Source organism: Coregonus lavaretus (genome assembly GCF_964263955.1).
Source record: "Coregonus lavaretus genome assembly, chromosome: 31".
Lineage (NCBI taxonomy): Eukaryota > Metazoa > Chordata > Actinopteri > Salmoniformes > Salmonidae > Coregonus > Coregonus lavaretus.
Window position 1 is genome coordinate 19,971,346 of NC_140018.1, and position 21,981 is coordinate 19,993,326.

General features: G+C 42.2%; 2 protein-coding genes across 6 annotated transcripts; one reads left to right on the top strand and one right to left on the bottom strand.

Annotated features, from left to right (window-relative positions):
• Positions 1-35: 35 nt before the first annotated feature.
• Positions 36-1,197, bottom strand: ptrhd1 (peptidyl-tRNA hydrolase domain containing 1). Of its 2 annotated transcripts, none has more exons than XM_084149566.1 (2): positions 961-1,197; positions 36-622 (listed from the first exon to the last, which is right to left on the bottom strand). In XM_084149566.1, the coding sequence occupies exons 1-2, from the start codon at positions 1,168-1,170 to the stop codon at positions 452-454; spliced, it is 381 nt and encodes a 126-aa protein (XP_084005692.1). In that variant the 5' UTR covers positions 1,171-1,197; the 3' UTR covers positions 36-451. The 2 variants fall into 2 exon arrangements, with proteins under 2 accessions (XP_084005692.1, XP_084005691.1); XM_084149565.1 differs by having other exon boundaries at positions 946-1,193.
• A 404-nt stretch (positions 1,198-1,601) lies between these two features.
• On the top strand, positions 1,602-20,602 carry LOC311107096 (uncharacterized protein). Of its 4 annotated transcripts, XM_084149570.1 has the most exons (11): positions 1,602-1,713; positions 3,481-3,591; positions 5,828-6,125; positions 13,046-13,105; positions 17,332-17,372; positions 17,479-17,497; positions 17,605-18,033; positions 18,279-18,410; positions 18,873-19,105; positions 19,264-19,390; positions 20,044-20,602. In XM_084149570.1, the coding sequence occupies exons 4-11, from the start codon at positions 13,086-13,088 to the stop codon at positions 20,057-20,059; spliced, it is 1,017 nt and encodes a 338-aa protein (XP_084005696.1). In that variant the 5' UTR covers positions 1,602-1,713; positions 3,481-3,591; positions 5,828-6,125; positions 13,046-13,085; the 3' UTR covers positions 20,060-20,602. The 4 variants fall into 4 exon arrangements, with proteins under 4 accessions (XP_084005696.1, XP_084005693.1, XP_084005694.1 ...); XM_084149567.1 differs by having other exon boundaries at positions 19,264-20,602; XM_084149568.1 differs by lacking the exons at positions 1,602-1,713; positions 3,481-3,591 and having other exon boundaries at positions 5,904-6,030; positions 19,264-20,602.
• Positions 20,603-21,981: the final 1,379 nt, after the last annotated feature.

Sequence of the window (21,981 nt, forward strand, 5' to 3'; positions counted from 1 at the left end):
TGTATTGTAAAGTAACTAATAATACAAGACACAAATTAATTTATAATGTTTAATGCATCTTGTATGTTTGTAAACAGATTCCACTCACCAGCAGCTAGAAAAAGACCTTACATAACCTGTTCACCATTTAATTGAATCACAAGACACGTGGCCACATCAAATTAGGTGGACAGACATCTACTCTTTAAATGGCCATTTAATGGCAGCGTTCAGTGATTGATGTCTCCTTGTTACTGTAGGATGACAAACACTGACACTGTGCTTATCAGAGTGAGATTCTTCCTTGTGAATTTGAAGCACAGACACTGAATGCTGGTTCTAACCCCCTTCAGCATCACCAAGATGCACAGGTCAACCAAAAAGAAGACCATCATATTAACTGGTATGAAGCCATGGTACAGACTCCATTCACCAAATGCATGTTACAGGGGTCTCTCTTTGTCCCTCTGTGTCATTTGAACAGTTTGAACTTGTGCAGCAGAGGATGTACAGTCTCTTTGGGGTAAGGCTTCAGGGCCAGGCAGGTGGGGATGTTCTCTGGCTGCTCAATCCACAGCTTGTGGGCCAACCCATTCTCTGTCAGCGTCTCAGACAGGATGGAGAGGGAGGCCTGGTCCAGAGCCTGACCAACAGATGACGGAGAAGAGGGAGATCACAAGCATTAGTTTATTTTCTCAACAATCACATCTTATATCATTCACTGCATAATTATTCCATCCTACTGTATTCACTTTACATAAGAAACTTTACGTAAAAATATTGACTTTACATAAAAATGATTTTGTATTGAGAGGTTATATTGATGCAGCTTGATGAGACCACTGTGCGCATGGCCAAAGTCAGTAGGAAGCTTGTTTTGCAAACGTTTGCGCAAAACACAGGCATATAGATTTAGTTCACTATTAGCAGTATAAAATGTATTAACTTCCAAGCTAATAATAGTACCCCAGTCCCAGCTACCTGAAGCACCACTTTGTGCATGCTGTCCAGTTCTGCCAGGTACTCCTGCGTGTCTGGGTCGTTGTAGTTTAGATGAATGGCGGCGGTGGCAGCATGGCAGGCTTGCGTTATAACCGCACCTAATGGCCAGGCCAACGTATGGACCAGATCTGACCGGACCACAACATACTGGACAAGGCGACGGGGGGCTGTGGTTCCTGACGCCGCCATCTTCAGTTGGTAATGGTAGAGGACCGGAGGCAGCTAAGGCACAGATGAGAACAATGAGACAGATATTTCACCGGATGTATAAATGTGAAGCATCCGCTTGGCGTTTCCACTGACTACCAAATATGGTAGCGAGAGGAAGCCTAGTGGCCGGCAGTGGGAGAAGATTGAACAAGATGGATTTTGGCCGACATTCTGCACATTTTCTCATCGATTAAATGTTTTATCTCAATACAGTTTTCTGTTCCCAAAACTAGAATCTGTTACGAACTGAGTGGACTAAGTTTTGTAGATGTTACCCTTTGCTAAAGTTTCAAAACAGTGCGTTGTTTAGGAGTGCAGAGGCGAATTGAGTTATTGCACACGCCCACTTCAGAGTAGGCGTTCCCTAACAGAAATATGCAAATGATACTAGAACACGCCAATAGGATCTCGCTAGATCGTGGAAAGATGGCGGACGTGGACGATGAAGTTGATTCTGAATCAAATGGCGGTAGAGTCAAGGAGAATTGGAGTGTTGTTCAAAAGAATGGAAAACGGAGCAAGGTAGTGTACAGTGATGAGAATGTCCATTCGTATCTAGTAGGAGTACGGTTTGTTAATGAGGAGCAGCTGAGCAGATTACCAATATTGAAGAAACCGTTTGAGATATCCAAACTGGTGGAGAGAGTGCTGGGTAAAGTGAAGACTGTGAGGGTGGGTGCACCGTCACGAGAGGCGGGCTTGTTTTGATGTATTGTGCTTCTGCGGATCAGAAGGAACGTGCGTTGCAATCCGCCCGTTTTGATACATTTGAAGTGTCGTGTGTGTCTCTTCGGAACAGGGCACCCCTCAAGGGGGTTATAATCTGGCGTCTCGTGGGAAATCGATTTTGAAGAGATTAAAAATATTCCTCGAGTGATTGATGTACGTCGGATGAATCGTGTGGTGAATGGTGAAAAAGTGAAGAGTATCTGTTCTTTTGTTTATTGATATGGAGTCTCTCCCTACTCAAGTGCAGTTGGGTTATATAAACTACAGAGTCAGAGCATTTATCCCAAGACCAATCAATGCAGTGTGATCATTGTAAAGCTTTTGGTCATGTTTCAAGTGTTTGCAGAAGGGAGAAGCCGAGATGTCCAAATTGTGGAAAAGTTCATATAATGTGTTATAAAAGTGCGGAAAATGTGACATGTTGCAATTGTGGTGGGAACCATGGAGCTACATCTTTCGATTGCCCGACAAGGGTGAAAGAGAATGAGGTGGCCAAAGTCAGGGCTGTCCAGAACATTTCATATGCAGCAGCTGTCAAAAGGGTTGAGGGTTTGAATGGTGCTCCTGAAGAGTCCATGATGGTGGAAAGGCCTTCACTGCAGGCTGCAGGGGTTGCCTTTCACTAGCAGGACCCTGACATTTTAAAGGTTAAGAAGGTGGACTTTGTGGACTTTGTGGCCTTTATAGCTATGGTGATTAATGGCACTGCCAAGGTGGAGAGAAGGTCCAGGAAGACAGATACCATTGTGGATGCGGCGGAGCGGTTACTGGGACTGAAAGAATTCTCAGCAGAGGAGTTACATGGAATATTGTTACAAGCTTGAAAGAAGGAAGAAGTGGGAGTTTTGTTTTTGTCAATGTACTATTTTTAATTAGGTAGATTAAGTTAGTTTCCCTATCACAATGTTTTTTATTTTGTACCTTGTTTTGGTTTTTCAACCCATCCAGTTGGTGGCGGCAAGCACCTTTTTGGGTTGTAGTCCGCCATACAACCCACAGAAGAAGAAGAAGCTAGCTCGTGCTTCGCTCTGCCCACCCTTTTAGCTTGTTCTGCCTACAATGACTAGTTTGTTCCCGTTTGAAACGACAGGCTGTGGTCTATCTTGGTTTAATTATAAAAATCTTTGGCTAAGGTTCTTGGTGGCTGGACGGCAGATGTTTGTTGAAATAGGCTACAAAGTATTTCAGATGGTGTGCTTTTGATCCAGATTTGTTATTGGTTCCATCCAACATCATTGGTTCCATCTCTCTTGTGATTCCATTTTAGTTACTTCTCAGATTAATTTACACTCAGTAACAATGCCTGATTTTCAATCAGGACTGAGACTGGACCATTCAGAAACACTGGAAATGGAAACTTAAGGCAAACTGGTGTTACTCACAATGATCAGTGTGCTTTGCTTGTCTCAGGAGTAGGTACTGGAGCCGACTGTGTTAATGCATCTTCATGGATCCAGTTGGGGTCCTTAACTAATAGGGATATGATACCACATATAACCCAACCCACTGTTTAATTTTTGAAAGAAGAAATGTGCCAATCATGTCATTTTTTACTTCTAGAGCCACAATGTGTAGACCCATGGACAGGTTATACTGTGGAAGAGAACCTGGAGGATAGGCTGTTGTCCAAATCTCAGTCTCAGCTCAGCTCTTGTATGAATCAGGCTACAGGTAAGTCCACTATAGTCCTTGTACCAGATCTCTTTGCGCTCTTTTGGCAACTTCTAAAGCACAAAGAGATCTGGGACCTTATTCTCCTCCATTTCTTGCTAGTGTTAGTGCCAAGAAGATGTATACATAATCAGAATAGCCTATGCACTATTATAAACTGGGTAGTTTAAGCCCTACCTGTATACCACGGGTATGACAAAACATGTATTTTTACTGTTCTAATTATGTTGGTAAACAGTTTATAATAGCAATAAGGCACCTCGGGGGTTTGTGGTATATATTTTTTATTTTTATTTTATTTCACCTTTATTTAACCAGGTAAGCCAGTTGAGAACAAGTTCTCATTTACAACTGCAACATGGCCAAGATAAAGCAAAGCAGTGCGATAAAAACAACAACACAGAGTTACATATGGGGTAAAACAAAACAAAGTAAAAAATACCACAGAAAATGTATATACAGTGTGTGCAAATGTAGCAAGTTATGGAGGTAAGGCAATAAATGGGCCATAGTGCAAAATAATTACAATTAGTATTAACACTGGAGCGATAGATGTGCAAGAGATGATGTGCAAATAGAGATGCTGGGGTGCAAATGAGCAAAATAAATAACAATATGGGGATGAAGTAGTTGAGTGAGCTAATTTCAGAAGGGCTGTGTACAGGTGCAGTGATCGGTAAGGTGCTCTGACAACTGATGCTTAAAGTTAGTGAGGGAGATAAGTCTCCAGCTTCAAAGATTTTTGCAGTTCGTTCCAGTCTTTGGCAGCAGAGAACTGGAAGGAATGGCGGCCAAAGGAGGTGTTGGCTTTGGGGATGACCAGTGAGATATACCTGCTGGAGCGCATACTACGGGTGGGTGTTGCTATGGTGACCAATGAGCTAAGATAAGGTGGAGATTTGCCTAGCAGTGATTTATAGATGTCCTGGAGCCAGTGGGTTTGGCGACGAATATGTAGTGAGGACCAGCCAACAAGAGCGTACAGGTCACAGTGGTGGGTAGTATATGGGGCTTTGGTGACAAAACGGATGGCACTGTGATAGACTACATCCAATTTGCTGAGTAGAGTGTTGGAGGCTATTTTGTAAATGACATCGCCGAAGTCAAGGATCGGTAGAATAGTCAGTTTTACGAGGGCATGTTTGGCAGCATGAGTGAAGGAGGCTTTGTTGCGAAATAGGAAGCAGATTCTAGATCTAACTTTGGATTGGAGATGCTTAATGTGAGTCTGGAAGGAGAGTTTACAGTCTAACCAGACACCTAGGTATTTGTAGTTGTCCACATACTCTAGGTCAGACCCGTCGAGAGTAGTGATTCTAGTCGGGTGGGCGGGTGCCAGCAGCGTTTGATTGAAGAGCATGCATTTAGTTTTACTAGTGTTTAAGAGCAGTTGGAGGCTACGGAAGGAGTGTTGTATGGCATTGAAGCTCGTTTGGAGGTTTGTTAACACAGTGTCCAATGAAGGGCCGGATGTAAACAAAATGGTGTCGTCTGCGTAGAGGTGGATCTGAGAGTCATATGGGTAATATACCACAGCTAAGGGCTGTATCCAGGCACTCCGCATTGCGTCGTGTGTAAGAACAGCCCTTAGCCATGGTATATTGGCCATATACCACACCCCCTTGGGCCGTATTGCTTAATTATGTAATTATTCAACATTACCATTACTTTTTGGAAATGTTTATGATATGCACTATAAAGTGAATATTCATTGAAACATATAGGCAAGGAGCAACTGTAACGGTGACATCATGAGAAGTCAACCACTCAGTTGATATCTTGCAAAACATACAGGAAGTTATTTAAGTGACTTGCAACTGTGACCGGTTAAAGGACATATTCATAGCCTGTTATACACTAAAAAGTATTAGTAAGATCATGGTATGTAAGGATCTTAAAATATCTAAGGTTAAAAAGATCATGCATTCAGTACTAGTTCATAGAGATTGATAAAATTCATAATTGTGTTAAAATCCGTCAAGTGTACAAAGGGTAAATATTGTAAGAGGAATGTGTAAACGTTATATTGACTACTTTATTTTGTGGTGCCTAATTTAAGGGTAAAAGTGTTAATCTGTGATCTACTAAATGCTCTTAATCTATGAGCCTGAGATCGATTGCTCTGGTCTCCACCCAACTTTCTGGGGAAATCGCGGTCTTTTTTCTCATTATACTAACATTTTCAGGGAGGAAACATAACTGCATCACTCTCGTAATTATTTCTCCCCTTTTTCAGGGGCGTAACATTTTGGAGGCTCCGCTGAGATTGCTGCTCAGATGTCCGGCTTCCACATCCTGGTCGCTAAATTCCGAGCCAGCTAAATCCCTACATAACAACCCAGGCAGGCTGCAGTGAGGAAAGTGTTGCTGTTCGAGGGGAGCTGGAAGTTGGTGGTTAAGTACGTGTCAACTGAGGCCGTTGAGAGACCATCAGAGACAGTAAGGACCATCTAATTCAGAGTCAACTCCTGCACAGTAAAGGTTCCTCCTGTCCTGTCAACATGACAACCGCCTTGGAAGAACTACAGGAAGAGGTAGTAGGAGAATTGCACACCCTGACTAAAGACAAGTTACTAGACGTATGTGATTTCCTTGACATATCAGGCGAACAGAGAAGAGATGTTCAAGACAAATCCCGCATATCATTGATGACTCACATTATGATGTTCCTTGAAAGAGAGGAAGTTGCAGAGTTAGAAGATGGCGGCATGTCAGAATTATTGCTACTTAAAGACAAAATGACAGAGATGATCAGTGGCATAGATAGCAAGACAGGGCAAACTGACCATGATATTGAAACAGCCAGAACACATCACAGAATAGAGGGACTGAGAACTGTAACCCCACAACAAGGGGTGGGAACTGAGCAGAGTACTGCAGACAAAGCCAGTGATTCTTTGCGCCAGCCCCAACCCCCTGCCCATCTTCAGAGAAGCATGCAGCTCTCACCCAGTGCACAGCCCGGCTCATACTGGCGCAAAGAGTTTAAAATTTCTGGTCAGATAGGTGAACCGGGCCAGAAAGATAAACTGACTTTTTCCAGCCTTGCCCATCAGATTGAGAATGGACTTAACAGAGGCTATCCTGAGGTAGAAATAGTAGACGCAGTAATCAGGGCTATTTCTCCAGGCTCACAGCTACGCAGCTACTTGGAAGGTAAACCCCAGCTAACTCTTCCCACACTTAGATGCATCCTGCGTTCCCACTTCCAAGAGAAGAGTGCAACAGAGCTTTACAAACAGCTAGTTTCAGAAGCACAGCAGAGCAAGGAGACCCCTCAAAGCTTCCTGATGCGCATCTTAGATTTGAGGCAGAAAGTACTATTTGCGTCCCAGGAGTCAGAATCAGGGTTTAAGTATGACCCTGCTCTAGTCCAGCGCATGTGTTTACACACAGTCCTTACAGGTCTCCAGAGTGACAGTATCAGGATAGACATGCAGCCTCTCCTGCTTGATAGCGAAACATCAGATGAGGTTTTGCTAGAGAAGCTTAACATTGCTTGTGCTAATGAGATAGAAAGACGAAACAAAAAGCGTTTTAATGCCCCACAGCCTGCTACAACTGTAAGTGTAGTCCAGTTAGAAGATACGCCATCTGCAAAGTGTGCTGTGAAGGAAGCCAAAGCTAAGATACCCGCAGAACTGTTAACAGAGTTAGCTGAACTTAAGACAGGTGTAGCTTCCCTAAAAGGTCTCAGTGCAGAGATTGCTCAGATTAAGGAGACATTACAGCAGCCTATGTTTCAGTCATCGCCTTATGCCCATGCCCCACTTCCAGTTAGGAGGCCAGATAGGGACCCCCAGCCACCTGTTTCCCAGCAGCAGTATTACAGCAACTACAGTCAGCCCCAAGCACCTGACCCTGCGCAGTATCAATATGCACCTAACCTGTATACCAACCGCTCTGCTCAAGCTCCAAGGAGGTGTTTTGTCTGCCAGCAGGCCAGAACAGATGCACGCTGCACACACTGCTTCCGATGTGGGAGTGGAGAACATTTTCAAGCTGGATGTAAAATCCGGGGAGTCAGACCATCCAAAGAGGCCCCTTTAAACGGGGAAGGGTTACCGCTGAGGGACAAGTGTTAACCGTAGCTACCAAAAAGTCCCAGAAATGTGCAAATTGTGCCAGAGAAGATTCATTTGAGAACCTGAAACAATGTTCATCATGTAAAGAGACACTGTACTGTTCCAAAGGATGTCAAAACCAACATTGGACTAAACATAAGGAAAAATGCACTCACCTGAAAATTGACTCTACCTGTGAAAAGCTTTCCTGTACAGAAGAAAATGCCCACTCTTTACCATCCCTAGCTCAAGGTTGCCACCCCCATAAGGTCACCTCGCTAGTCGGTAGACAGTGCCTTGTTGAGTGTCACCTGAATCGCCACCACCTCCAAGCTCTATGGGACACAGGCTCTCAGGTATCGGTCATTGATGAACGATGGAAAGCGGAATCTCTCCCAAACGCAAGGCTGAGGGATGTTTCAGAAATTCTGGACTCACCTGATGATCTAAGATTGACGGCAGCAAATGGGACTGAAATGCCGTACCTGGGATGGATTGAAACAACTTTTCGGCTAGCCTCTGAAACTGACCAAACGAAGGAACTGATCATCCCAGTGCTGGTAATGAAAGGCTGTCACCTATCTCATCCCATCATAGGTTTCAATGTTATTGAGCACATCCTGACAATGACCGAAAAGACTAAACGGTACAGTACAGTGAAAAAAGCTTTCCCAAGCCTCAAAAGAAATATGGTGAGGGCTTTTATACAGGCTGTTAGCGCAGAACAGACAGATGAATACGCAGTGAAAACCAAGAAAGAGAAGGTTGCTGTACCAAAACACAGTAGCATTCAGATTGAGTGCCGGGTAGCTTCCCAGCCTTTCAAAGATGACATGACAATGCTTTTCCAGCCAGACCTGAACCCGCAGTGGCCAGATGAACTTGAGTTCTTTGACACACTAGTCAGAGTTAGGAAAGGTGTTTTTCCAGTTATCATGCTTGATGTCTCTAACCCCACTGACCACGACATTGCCCTGCTAGGACGCACCATAATCGGTACAGTACAAACCATTATGACTGTGTTACCTGCCCAAGTCTTTGAAAAAGCTGTCACCCCAGCCACAGTGAATCACACTAGTGTTCAAACCCCATGTACTGCTACTGAACAGTGGGATCCACCAGTAGGTTTAAGTCACCTAACCGAAGAACAGAGAGAGGTTGTTAGGAAAATGCTTAGAGAAGAGTGTCACTCCTTCTCCAGATCAGACAATGACATTGGCTGCATTGAACGATTGAAAATGACTATTTCTCTAAAGGACTCTGAACCAGTCAAGCGCACATACATGCCAGTGCCCAGGCCACTGTATCAGGAGATGAAGGGTTACCTTCATGACCTCATAGCCCAGGGTTGGGTTAGGAAGTATATTCTTCACCTGTCGTTTGCGTTAGGAAGAAGGACGGGACCCTCCGGTTGTGTATAGATTACAGAGACCTGAACAGAAAGACACATCCCGACCGCCAGCCCATCCCTCGGGTCCAGGACATCATGGACAGTTTAGGTGGTAATTCCTGGTTCTCCCTTTTAGATCAGGGAAAAGCATATCACCAAGGGTTCATCTCTGAAGAAAGCAGATCACTGACAGCATTTGTGACCCCATAGGGACTCTATGAGTGGATACGTATGCCATTCGGCCTCATGAACGCTCCTGCAGCTTTTCAGCGTTGTATGGAGGAATGTTTGGAAGGGCTCCGGGACAACATCTGCATTCCTTATCTGGACGACACGCTAGTTTTCAGTAAAACTTTCGACAGCCATGTGAATGATGTGCAAAAGGTTTTGCAGCGTCTCAGAGAGTATGGCATCAAACTCAAGCCAAGTAAGTGTGATCTCTTTAAACCCCAGGTCCGTTATTTGGGCAGAATAGTGTCTGCAGACGGCAGCAGAGTTGACCCAGCCGATTTTGAAGCAGTAAGAGCATTGAAAGAGATCAGACCACAGACTGTGGGTCAGCTCAGAAAAATGCTTGGTTTACTCACTTACTACAGACAGTACATCAAAGACTTTTCTAGGAGGGCCAGCTGTCTGTATGACCTCCTGAAAGCAGATTCAGAGAAATTACCTGACCACCCACGGAAAGCAAAAACAAAGAAAGTAAGTCATGTGGTGCCCTCAAACAAGCCAATCCTGTGGACTGACCAGCATCAACAGGCACTTGAACAGCTGATTGAGTGTCTGCTTCACCCACCAGTCTTAGGTTTCCCTGACTTCACTCAGCCATTTGTTGTACACACTGATGCGTCACACCAAGGCTTGGGAGCAGTTCTTTATCAAGAGCAAAATGGGAAGCTTAGGGTCATTGCTTATGGCTCTCGAACCTTAACAGCAGCTGAGAATAACTATCACTACCACTCTGGCAAGCTAGAATTTCTAGCTCTAAAATGGGCAATCACTGATAAGTTCCATGATTATTTGTACTATGCTCCGACCTTCACTGTATACAGCGATAACAACCCGCTCAGCTACATTCTGTCTACTGCCAAACTGAACGCAACCACTTCCAGGTGGGTTGCAGAATTGGCTGATTTCCACTTTACAATAAAGTACAGGCCAGGCAGAGAGAACAGTGATGCAGATGCTTTGTCGAGGATGCCACTGGATGTAGAGTCACCGATGAGAGAATGTTCTGAGGAGATTCCACCAGACACCATTGCCGCCACGATACAAGCAGTAGAGGTACAGAAAGAGCCTTTTGTACCTTGGTCAATTTCAGCTGCATCTATGTCAGTATCAGCTGAAGGTGAGACAACTACAGCAACAATCAGCTCGATCCCAAAAGAGGGGATAAGAGAGGCACAAGAGTCTGATCCGGTCATCCGTCCCGTGCTCGATTTCAAGCTGTCTGGTTCCAAACCGCCAGTTAAAGAGCAAAAGGAATTCAGTCCAAAGACAAAATGCCTATTCAGAGAATGGGACAAATTGACAATCGACAGTGATGGTATTCTGTACAGAATCACTACAGGCCGCAAGCAGTTAGTTCTACCAGAGCAGTACAAAGGTAAAGTGATGGAAGAGTTGCACAATAACATGGGACACCAAGGTACTGACCGCACTGTATCACTAGTACGTGACCGCTTCTTCTGGCCATATATGCAATCTGACATTGAGCACTATGTGACTAAAACTTGTAGCTGTGTCAAGCAGAAAAAGCCAGGCCATGAAACAAGAGCTCCTCTGACAAACATTGTGACAGCACAGCCATTTGAACTGGTATGTATAGATTTCCTCCATCTCGACAGATGCAAAGGGGGATATGAGTACATCCTCGTGATTGTTAATCATTTTACACGTTTCACTCAAGCCTACGCCACCACATCAAAGTCAGGAAAAACTGCTGCAAATCTCATCTTCAATGACTTTGCCCTGAAGTTTGGGTTCCCCTCCCGCATCCACCATGAACAAGGGGGAGTATTCGAAAATCAGTTGTTCCATCAGTTAAAGAAACTCAGTGGCATGGCGGGGTCCAGAACAACACCCTACCACCCGATGGGGAACGGTCAAGTGGAACGAATGAACAGAACATTGTTGCAAATGCTAAAGACACTAACTGAGACACAAAAGTCAAACTGGAAGGAGTCTCTAAACAAACTGGTTTATGCCTATAACTGCACCCGTTGCGAAGTGACTGGCTATTCACCATTTATCTTCTGTTTGGGAGATCACCCTGGCTTCCAGTTGATATGTTCTTTGGATTGTGCACAGAGGCAGGTTCCAGTAACCAGCGAGACTACGTGGAGAACTGGAAACGAGGAATGGAAGAAGCATACGCCATTGCAAATGAAAATGCTCAGAAAGCTGCTGAAAGAAGTAAGAAGTACTATGACACTAAAGTTAGGAGTTCAGTGCTACAGCCTGGCGAGCGAGTTCTGATTAAAAACCTGACACCAAGAGGAGGACCAGGCAAACTCCGTAACTATTGGGAAGATCAAATTCACACAGTAGTGAGACAAATGGGTTCAGACCTGCCGATTTATGAGTTGAGACCAGAAAAGGGTAGGGGACGCTCCCGGGTCCTGCACAGAAACCTGCTCATGTCCTGTGACCACTTACCTTTTGAGAGACAATCAGAAATGACTAAAGATGACAAAAGTAAGAAAAAGAGACATCAGCCTGGATCACAGCCTCTAGATTCTGATGAAGACAGCGGGGATGAATATGACCTTCATCATGAGCTGCTACAGGTCCCCACATCTCCTACAGTACCTGAGAGGTATGCTGAACCAGCGAGAGAGTCGGAAAACAGGCCCCCACCAGTGAAACAGACAGTTGCGGTGCCAGTTCCTGATACGCTACCAGCACAGCCTCTTGTTGAAAATCAGCTGGAGGAGAAAACAACAGTTAAAGAACTGCCTGCTGAGGAGATGAACTTGCCTGCTGAAAATGTGCCTGATGATCGTCCACTAAGTGCCTTTCCTTCATTAACTGCTGCTGCTGAACCTGAGGAACCAGCTTACCAGCTGCCACAAAGAGAGAGACACCCTCCAAGACGTATCACCTATGATCAGCTTGGTATCCCTTCCTGCTACAGTATCCAGCCACAGCCACAGTTGTTCCCTGTCTACCCTGCACCAGGACTGGTTCCATGGCTGCCATCACTACAGCGATATTACCTTCAGCCACCCTACATGTATGGACTTCAGCAAACTTGAGGCTACAGAGTTGACATGTTTGACCATGGACTACTGACTGATTTCACAGACTTTCACGAGACAATTAGCAGACTATGCATATAGATCATTAAAACTGATGGACTGTTGACAATAGTATGAGAAAAGACTGCTTATGGACTGTTTATACAGCTGGTCAACAGATATGGACTGTGAATATAACTTCTTGGTTCTATTTGAACTGTGAACTTTGACCTCTGCTCAAGGACTAGCTTACAGAAGAGGATTTTCTACGTCCAGTGCTTATAGACTGTTTAAGAAGACAATGTTGGTAATGTTGGGACAACATTTATTTTGTCGGGGAGAGTGTGACAGGTTAAAGGACATATTCATAGCCTGTTATACACTAAAAAGTATTAGTAAGTTCATGGTATGTAAGGATCTTAAAATATCTAAGGTTAAAAAGATCATGCATTCAGTACTAGTTCATAGAGATTGATAAAATTCATAATTGTGTTAAAATCCGTCAAGTGTACAAAGGGTAAATATTGTAAGAGGAATGTGTAAACGTTATATTGACTACTTTATTTTGTGGTGCCTAATTTAAGGGTAAAAGTGTTAATCTGTGATCTACTAAATGCTCTTAATCTATGAGCCTGAGATCGATTGCTCTGGTCTCCACCCAACTTTCTGGGGAAATCGCGGTCTTTTTTCTCATTATACAAAAGTTTTCAGGGAGGAAACATAACTGCATCACTCTCGTGATTATTTTTCCCCTTTTTCAGGGGTGTAACACAACTCAATTTTGGAACACATGAAGAGAAGATGGCTTTATCTAAACCAAGGTACTTTATAGCTCTTTTAAACTAAATTATCCTTTATAATGTTGTCTAGATTATGCTAGTCCTATAAAATAAGTTGTTTATGTCTGTCCATCATACAGTAGACAGACACCACATTACAGGGAGTTAAGTTATTATACATATTTTGTGGTATAATACAGGAAGAGATTGAGAGCCGCACACTGTTGAAAACAAGGAAATGATCCAAAACTGAGGCTTAAATGCAAAAATAGAGATGGTTTATCGGGATATAATGAAGCCCAAATGTTTATTGATTGTGCAGAAAAGAAAAAAAAATAAACCACAACGTTTTGGCATCAAGCTATTATCAGTGTGAATGGTGGTAAACTACAGGAAATGAAAGCGATTGAAGACAATACTTTAGCCTCTCTGCTATTTACTCAATTGTTATTAAACCAAGTTTAAACATGGGAAAACTATAATCTGCTTTTCGCCTCTGGCTATATTAAGCAACTCCAACTCATTGGAAGACCGACCAGTTGAAGAAGCTGGAAAGTTCTAGAAAGTACTAGACGCCTTGATTCATTTCCTTTTGAAGATGAGTTGGAGTAATCCGTGTTAGGGGTTAATAGCAGAGAAGCTAAAGTATTCTCTTCAATCGCTTTCATTTCCTGTAGTATACCACAAAAGTTATATGAGAGCTTAACATCTGTTTTACAGTGCCTAGCTAGTGAAAGTCTACACACCCTTGCGCGGTCTTCACATTTTGCTGCCTTAATATTGAATCTAAAAAGGGATAACATTAGATTTTTTCCTACCGATCTATACAACCTACTACATATTTTCAATGTGAAACAGAAATTATAGAAAATGTTCCAAATTAATAAAACATGAAAATGTATTGATTGCATATGTCTTCACACCCCAGAGTTAATACTTGATGGAAGCACATTTGGCAGCCATTACAGCTGTACATAATTTTGAATAAGATTCTACCAACCTTGCACAACTCCTAGGGCGACATAATAGCCATTGTTTTTGTCAAAATTGCTCAAGCTTAGTACATTTGGTTGGAACCATTGATGGACAGCAATATTCAAGCCTTGTCTCTGATTTTCAAGCAGATTTAAATCCGGACTGGGACTGGACCATTCAGAAACACTCAACACCTCTTGGAAAGCCATTCTGGTGTGTCTTTGGCATTAAAATGTGTAATTCTCCCGCTGAAAAATAAACCTCTATCCCAGGATTAGGTTTTCAGAAGATCACTGCAGGTTTTCCTCTTAAGTTTTTAACTGGGCTTTTCTCCTTTCATATTGATTTTGATCCTGACCTTGCAGGTGACAAGCATACGCATGACATGATGCTGCCACCACAATACTTGAAAATACACAGGATCAACAACATTGCATTCACTCCACATTAGTGGCCTTAATGAGAAAGTGAAAAGAAGGAAGCCTGTGCAAAAAAAAAAAAAAGCCTTTTAATCGAGTTTGGAATGATTTTAGTAGCTCATTTTAAATTGTTGGTGTTGAGCTAGGGTATGGCGACTACCATACCGTGCCATACCCAATTGACGCCCCTAAGTGAAACCCTCTGGATCTCCAAGTATTATGGTGGCAGCATCATGTTATGGGTAAGCTTGCCACCAGCAGGGACTGGGGATTTTATCAGGATAAAAAATAATACGAAAGGAGCAGAAACCCACCTCAGTCTTCTGAAAACCTAACAATGGGATACAGTTTTATTTTCCAGCGGGACAATTACATTTAATTACTGTCCATTAATGACTCCCAACCAAATTTACTGAGCTTGAGCAAATTTGACAAAAACAATGGATATATGTTGCCCTGAGAGTTGTAGAATCTTATTAAAAAAGATGCACAGCTGTAAGGGCTGCCAAAAGTGCTTTCACCAAGTATCAAATGAGAAGTTTCCTTTTTTTCAACCAAATCTCTATATTTTATGTAAATGGCATGTTGAAGAATGGTCCAGACACCTTTTTTTGTGATTTCACACGTTTTTAGAAACTTACCCAAACAGCAAATCACTTCTTCGTCCTCGTTGTATAGTATGGGGGCCCTGAAAAAAACATCGGCACCAAAAACAACCAAATACGTCCTTTTAGAAACGGCAAAGCTCTCAGTATAGTGATGCAAGTTTTTGGATGTTGTACACATGACATTGTGTCATTCCGAACTTTATCCGCCATGTTATATTCCTTTTTGAGCGACTCGAGCCATTTCCCCTATCCATCTGTTTCCTTTTCCGTGTAGCCTGCTGCTGCATGTAACTGCCAAAATAAAGGAAACACTAACATAAAGCATCTTAGTAGGGCTTTGGGCCACCACCAGCCGCCATAACAGCTTCAATACACCTTGGCATAGATTCTACAAGTGGGTCTTTCTATAGCAAATGGGGGCAATGTGTGACATTGGGATCAACATTTGAAAATGGTTTGAAACAAAACTAAAAATGATTTTCATGGAGCTCCACATGTGTAGCCTACTAGGAATAAAAATGAATATATGCAAATTGCACCATAACTCCACCTACACTTCCAGTCAAAAGTAGGACACACCTACTCATTCAAGGGTTTTTCTTTATTTTTACTATTTTTTACATTGTAGGATAATAGTGAAGACTTAAAAAGTATGAAATAACACATGGAATCATGTAGTAACCCAAAAAAGTGTTAAACAAATCAAAATATATTTTATATTTAAGATTCTTCAAGTAGCCACCCTTTGCCTTGATGACAGCTTTGCACACTCTTGGCATTCTCAGGGACTTTTGCAAGCACTTAATTGTAATTTTCAAGGACCTCAATGTTATACAATTGTATAATGTATATAATTATACATATAAGGCCTAATATAGAATCCCCCCTCCCCCCAAAAACCATGCAAAAAGTGTACAAATAAATAAAATAAAAGTAGGCCATTACCACTTTAAGAATAATGCATTTTTTAGGCCTTGCCAATGTATTAATATTCAAATTAATATTACATTGTAAAATATGTGAGAATAATGTGGACATTGCCTGACTAAATAGATTGGATGCATGCATGGCGATTTGTCTGTAGCCTATGTGGCCGGCGCAGGTACACATAATAAAGCCATGCATAGCGGTAGCATTAATCTCACCATTTGAATCTCACCATCGCTATTTTTATAATGATGAAGTGACTAAAAACCAGGTTCCTTTTTTAATGGAAGGATTTGTATGGAAAGCCAAATTGAATCCAACATTAGATGTAATAACCGCACGTGGTTTTACCACAACAGAGTAGCCGAACACCATTCAATTAAAGCCGCAGGAAACAAACAAAAGTGGCCACATCTCTCACAAAAACGGATCAAAAATGAAATCACGGATAATTATAAGGGAGCGGGTGAACTTATAAAATGGCTACAATAATTACAGTAACTTTTCAAGCACCAAATTGAGGAAATGTCTGATTCTGAGCTCTAAATTCAAGTTCAAGTAGGCTACTTCAAGCACCTTGTATTGTTTAAAATTGCAGGTCTAACATGGAAAACAAATGCATTTGTCATGTTATTTCATTACCAGATCATATTGTGAATAAGCCTACTAGGTTATGCAATTTGTTGTCATTATATCCAGAATAATTAATAGGAATAGCGTTGGGTGTTGCTCAATAGTCTATTCTACACTTGCCCACAGTAGACTCGGAGCACAGTAGTGTCGGTGTCCAATCCGAGGCACAAAAATATATGAAAACATGACCTCATTACCTTGATGCTTTCTCTGTTAAATCTAACGAGGCCCTGCTGTAAATCAAACAGACAATAACAGATGATAAACATCAATTCCCTAGGAGTATTAGATCCAACGTGAATCCAGGCAAATTATTCTGGACATTCCTTGCAAACACCTTCTTTCCAGCACTTGGGATGTTGTTTCCTCGCATGCGCTATGACAACAGCTGTTCCTCACTTGACTGCCATTCGGAAAAATTCCTTCCTGGATCAGATGATGTGTGAAATATATAATAATAATATAAAATTCTTACAGGGTTCAAGTTGAATGTCTAATTTAACTGATTAATTCTTAATATATGATATAAGGACAACTTACACTTCCATAAATGCAAGGACAGGGAAGTAATGTTTTATGACACCAACCATGATGAATTGTATTGAATATAGCTATGATCCCCCCTGATATCTTAATGTAAAGACATTAAAAATAGATATATTTCTAATTAATTTTAGAATGTTTTGTGTGTTTCTGTCACCCACAGACCCACCATTAGGACTATGTATAACGACCTTGTCACAATGGGTAAGTGAAAATAGAATAATATGTCAAAAATATATAGATTTGATAACGGTTTCAATATTTGGTATAACACTCATTTACCTTCTCATTTTCTTCTTTATGGATGCAGCTCGGAACTTCCCTCCAAGGTAAGGGCCTGGTGAAAAGAATCTCAACTACACTACAATATTGCCACACAACAAATGTGTTTTTTGTATGGCGACACAATCATTTATTTCCCTGAATGTCTTTCCAGGTCGGACCAAGACATGGGGAAGCTAATCAGAGGAGAGGAGAGCCCTTACATGCTGCCAGGAGGAACATTTGTTGGACTCCGTTTCCAAAACACCTGTGTTCTGAGTAGTCTTTTGGCCGGAATACATATAACAGCAACAAGATTTCGCAAAGTCAAAGATTATTTGATGACGGACAACACAGTCGGTGGAGTAATAACTTTTCTCGATAACAAAATGTATAATGAGGCGATGGGTCTTTGGCTTATTAATCTAGATTTGCGTGATGTTAGAGAGAAAAAATACTTTGACCAAACTGAATATCTAGATTGTAGAGGCTATGTCGAATACTTCCTACCAAACTTTGATGACCTGATATTTATCAAATATGAAGACGACGACAACGATTACGATATGAGCCCCTCAGCTAGAATTTACAATGGAACACTGAGGTAATAAGTCATCATTGACTACATTTTCTATGTCATTGCTATAAACAAGAAGGTTCTATTTAACTATTAATTATTGAATCTATCGGATTACATTTATTTTACCTTATAGGTGTGTGCAAATACCATGTGCAATATAAACATGAAACACATTTTGTTAAGATACCAATGGCATTTTTATTTTTGAAACTGTTATTTTATTTTCTCTGTCCATCCTGTCGTGTTTCTCTTTCTGTGTGTTTTGAAAGCAATTTTAAGCTATATGGTCACGTTTACATCCTGGACACCATACTTGACCCTAAACTCATCCTGGTGAATGTGCGTGGCCGATTTGGGTACGGAGATAATCTTCCTTATGTCATCACGGATGACTTTTCAAGGTACTGTTAGGTTGAACTGCATATGTTTGGTGTCACTACCAGTATGGTGCATATAGAATGCAGGAAATTAGGATATTGAAGGCTCTAATCCAATACTGGGGTTAAATATTTGGAAGTGGATATTTGACCAGTTTAGGAATTAGAGTTAGGTCAAGGTTAGTTTCAGTGAGGTTAGGTTACGGAAAGGCATAACATTTAACATAACCCAATGCCAACCCCAATAAAGCTTCTGTTTTTGTATTGTGTCCATTCTGATTTCATTTACATTACATTTGAGTCATTTAGCAGACGCTCTTATCCAGAGCGACTTACAGGAGCAATTAGGGTTAAGTGCCTTGCTCAAGGGCACATCGACAGATTTTTCACCTAGTTGGCTCGGGGATTAGAACCAGCGACCTTTCGGTTACTGGCACAACGCTCTTAACCACTAAGCTACCTGCCGCCCATTTCTACTCCTAACAGGAAGTATGAGCTTCAGTTCCTTTTGCTGGGTTTGAGCACAGCAGAGATGAAACACATGGTGCTGTGCGTTAAACAAGAAGGAGGACGATGGATGCTGTATGACAACTCGGTAACGCCCCAATTCCAGGACTTCAATATGGAGATAGAAATGAAGAAATATGGTATTTACCTCGCTGCTTACGTGAATTTGAAGAGTGCGTATCCAGAGAAACAAGTGCAAGAATCAGAGCGAGGTAAGGTATAACCAGGAAAACTGAAAACAGTTCTATGTTGTCACTGGAATCTTCAGTATTGAAGTAATCCTATATTGTCTTAGTCATTCAATTCCTAGGTGCAATTATGATTTGGCAAATGCGCCTAAGCAATAATATGCAACTCCATTATTTTACAGAAAATGACCTCCCCCTGCCAGTGGTTGTAACAGTCAACAACCGCCGATCAACATTCCCATTCAGCCAACCAGTGGAAGACAACCATCTACACCCTGATGTCGCAAGAGGAGGATGCTTCCCCCCAAGGTCTGTTCCTAACCATAGCGTGACTGCAGTTTTTCCCCCTTGCCACTGTCATCATAGGCTTGTTTTAAGGGGTATTTGGCATTAGACTGAAATGTTTTATTAACATTTGTTTAACACATGGGTCGGTGACAGGAAGAGCCATCACAAAAAACGAGTTTTGGGAGAGCAGCACATGAAATTGATAAGCCCTCGTCAAGCACAATTGAGACAATAGCTGAGATTCAGCACCACGGACGGCAGTCGATTAAATCATCACGAAATTTGACATTCAAAACCACAGGATATTTTTTAAACTATTTTAATTTTTGTATCACTCTTAGGCCTTCCTTTCGTTGTAGACTAGACTGCAGGGATGGTAACAACACAGCTAACTTGCACAAAAACATGTAGCCTGTATGAGATGTAAACATACCACTTTCCCCCACAGCTGAATCAACTGTTAATGTGTGGTAGGGATTAGAGACCTTTTCCTTTGCGCACTTTGACTGCATTTCTAACAAAAAGTTGAATAGTTATGTTTTTAATTTTTTTAATGAAATGACTACTTATGAGTGAAACATTATGGAAGACCCACCCCTGATTTAACCAAATATGTTGTCATAAATTACGTGTAAAGTTCTGTTTTCCCCTTCTCTGTCCCTCCCCTGTGGAAGGGGAAAACGCAGATGAATGTGGCTGAGGGCACCCTGGCCTGAATACACCGACATTCCTGGCCTGAACCCACTTGGTCGTGCTGCTGATCCCAGTCCTATGGAACCCCATGCTGACCAAGTCCACCTGGTTGTGCTGCCTCCACTGGATCGGCCTGTCCCCTTAAGCCGCTACACCCACAAACTTGTATTTCTTTACTTACCATGCCTTTATGAAAAGCTATCTGACCACAGGGTCTTGAAAATCTCTATCCGGTACAGCCAGAAGAGGATGGGCCACCCCACTGAGTCAGGTTCCTCTCTAGGTTTCTTCCTTTTAGGGAGTTTTTCCTAGCCACTGTGCTCTCTTTTCTACTTTGCTCTTTGGGGTCTGGGCCGGATTACTGAAAAGTACTTGACAACTGCATAAATAAATGTGATTGATCAACAACAGGGATACTTTCTCATTGATTTTACATAAGAGGCACCACCAGGTTCACTAAGTACAGTATGTAAGTGTTAGATTTATAAGACATTTGATCGCAACTTTGCATCTATCAAAGTTCCAAAATACAGTGAGGGAAAAAAGTATTTGATCCCCTGCTGATTTTGTATGTTTGCCCACTGACAAAGAAATGATCAGTCTATAATTTTAATGGTAGGTTTATTTGAACAGTGAGAGACAGAATAACAACAAAAAAATCCAGAAAAACGCATGTCAAAAATGTTATCAATTGATTTGCATTTTAATGAGGGAAATAAGTATTTGACCCCCTCTCAATCAGAAAGATTTCTGGCTCCCAGGTGTCTTTTATACAGGTAACAAGCTGAGATTCGGAGCACACTCTTAAAGGGAGTGCTCCTAATCTAATTTTGTTACATGTATAAAAGACACCTGTCCACAGAAGCAATCAATCAATCAGATTCCAAACTCTCCACCATGGCCAAGACCAAAGAGCTCTCCAAGGATGTCAGGGACAAGATTATAGACCTACACAAGGCTGGAATGGGCTACAAGACCATCGCCAAGCAGCTTGGTGAGAAGGTGACAACAGTTGGTGCGATTATTCGCAAATGCAAGAAACACAAAAGAACTGTCAATCTCCCTCGGCTTGCAATGATCATGAGAACGGTGAGGAATCAGCCCAGAACTACACGGGAGGATCTTGTCAATGATCTCAAGGCAGCTGGGACCATAGTCACCAAGAAAACAATTGGTAACACACTACGCCGTGAAGGACTGAAATCCTGCAGCGCCCGCAAGGTCCCCCTGCTCAAGAAAGCACATATACAGGGCCGTCTGAAGTTTACCAATGAACATCTGAATGATTCAGAGGAGAACTGGGTGAAAGTGTTGTGGTCAGATGAGACCAAAATCGAGCTCTTTGGCATCAACTCAACTCGCCGTGTTTGGAGGAGGAGGAATGCTGCCTATGACCCCAAGAACACCATCCCCACCGTCAAACATGGAGGTGGAAACATTATGCTTTGGGGGTGTTTTTCTGCTAAGGGGACAGGACAACTTCACCGCATCAAAGGGACGATGGACGGGGCCATGTACCGTCAAATCTTGGGTGAGAACCTCCTTCCCTCAGCCAGGGCATTGAAAATGGGTCGTGGATGGGTATTCCAGCATGACAATGACCCAAAACACACGGCCAAGGCAACAAAGGAGTGGCTCAAGAAGAAGCATATTAAGGTCCTGGAGTGGCCTAGCCAGTCTCCAGACCTTAATCCCATTGAAAATCTGTGGAAGGAGCTGAAGGTTCGAGTTGCCAAACATCAGCGTCGAAACCTTTAATAACTTGGAGAAGATCTGCAAAGAGGAGTGGAACAAAATCCCTCCTGAGATGTGTGCAAACCTGGTGGCCAACTACAAGAAACGTCTGACCTCTGTGATTGCCAACAAGGGTTTTGTCACCAAGTACTAAGTCATGTTTTGCAGAGGGGTCAAATACTTAT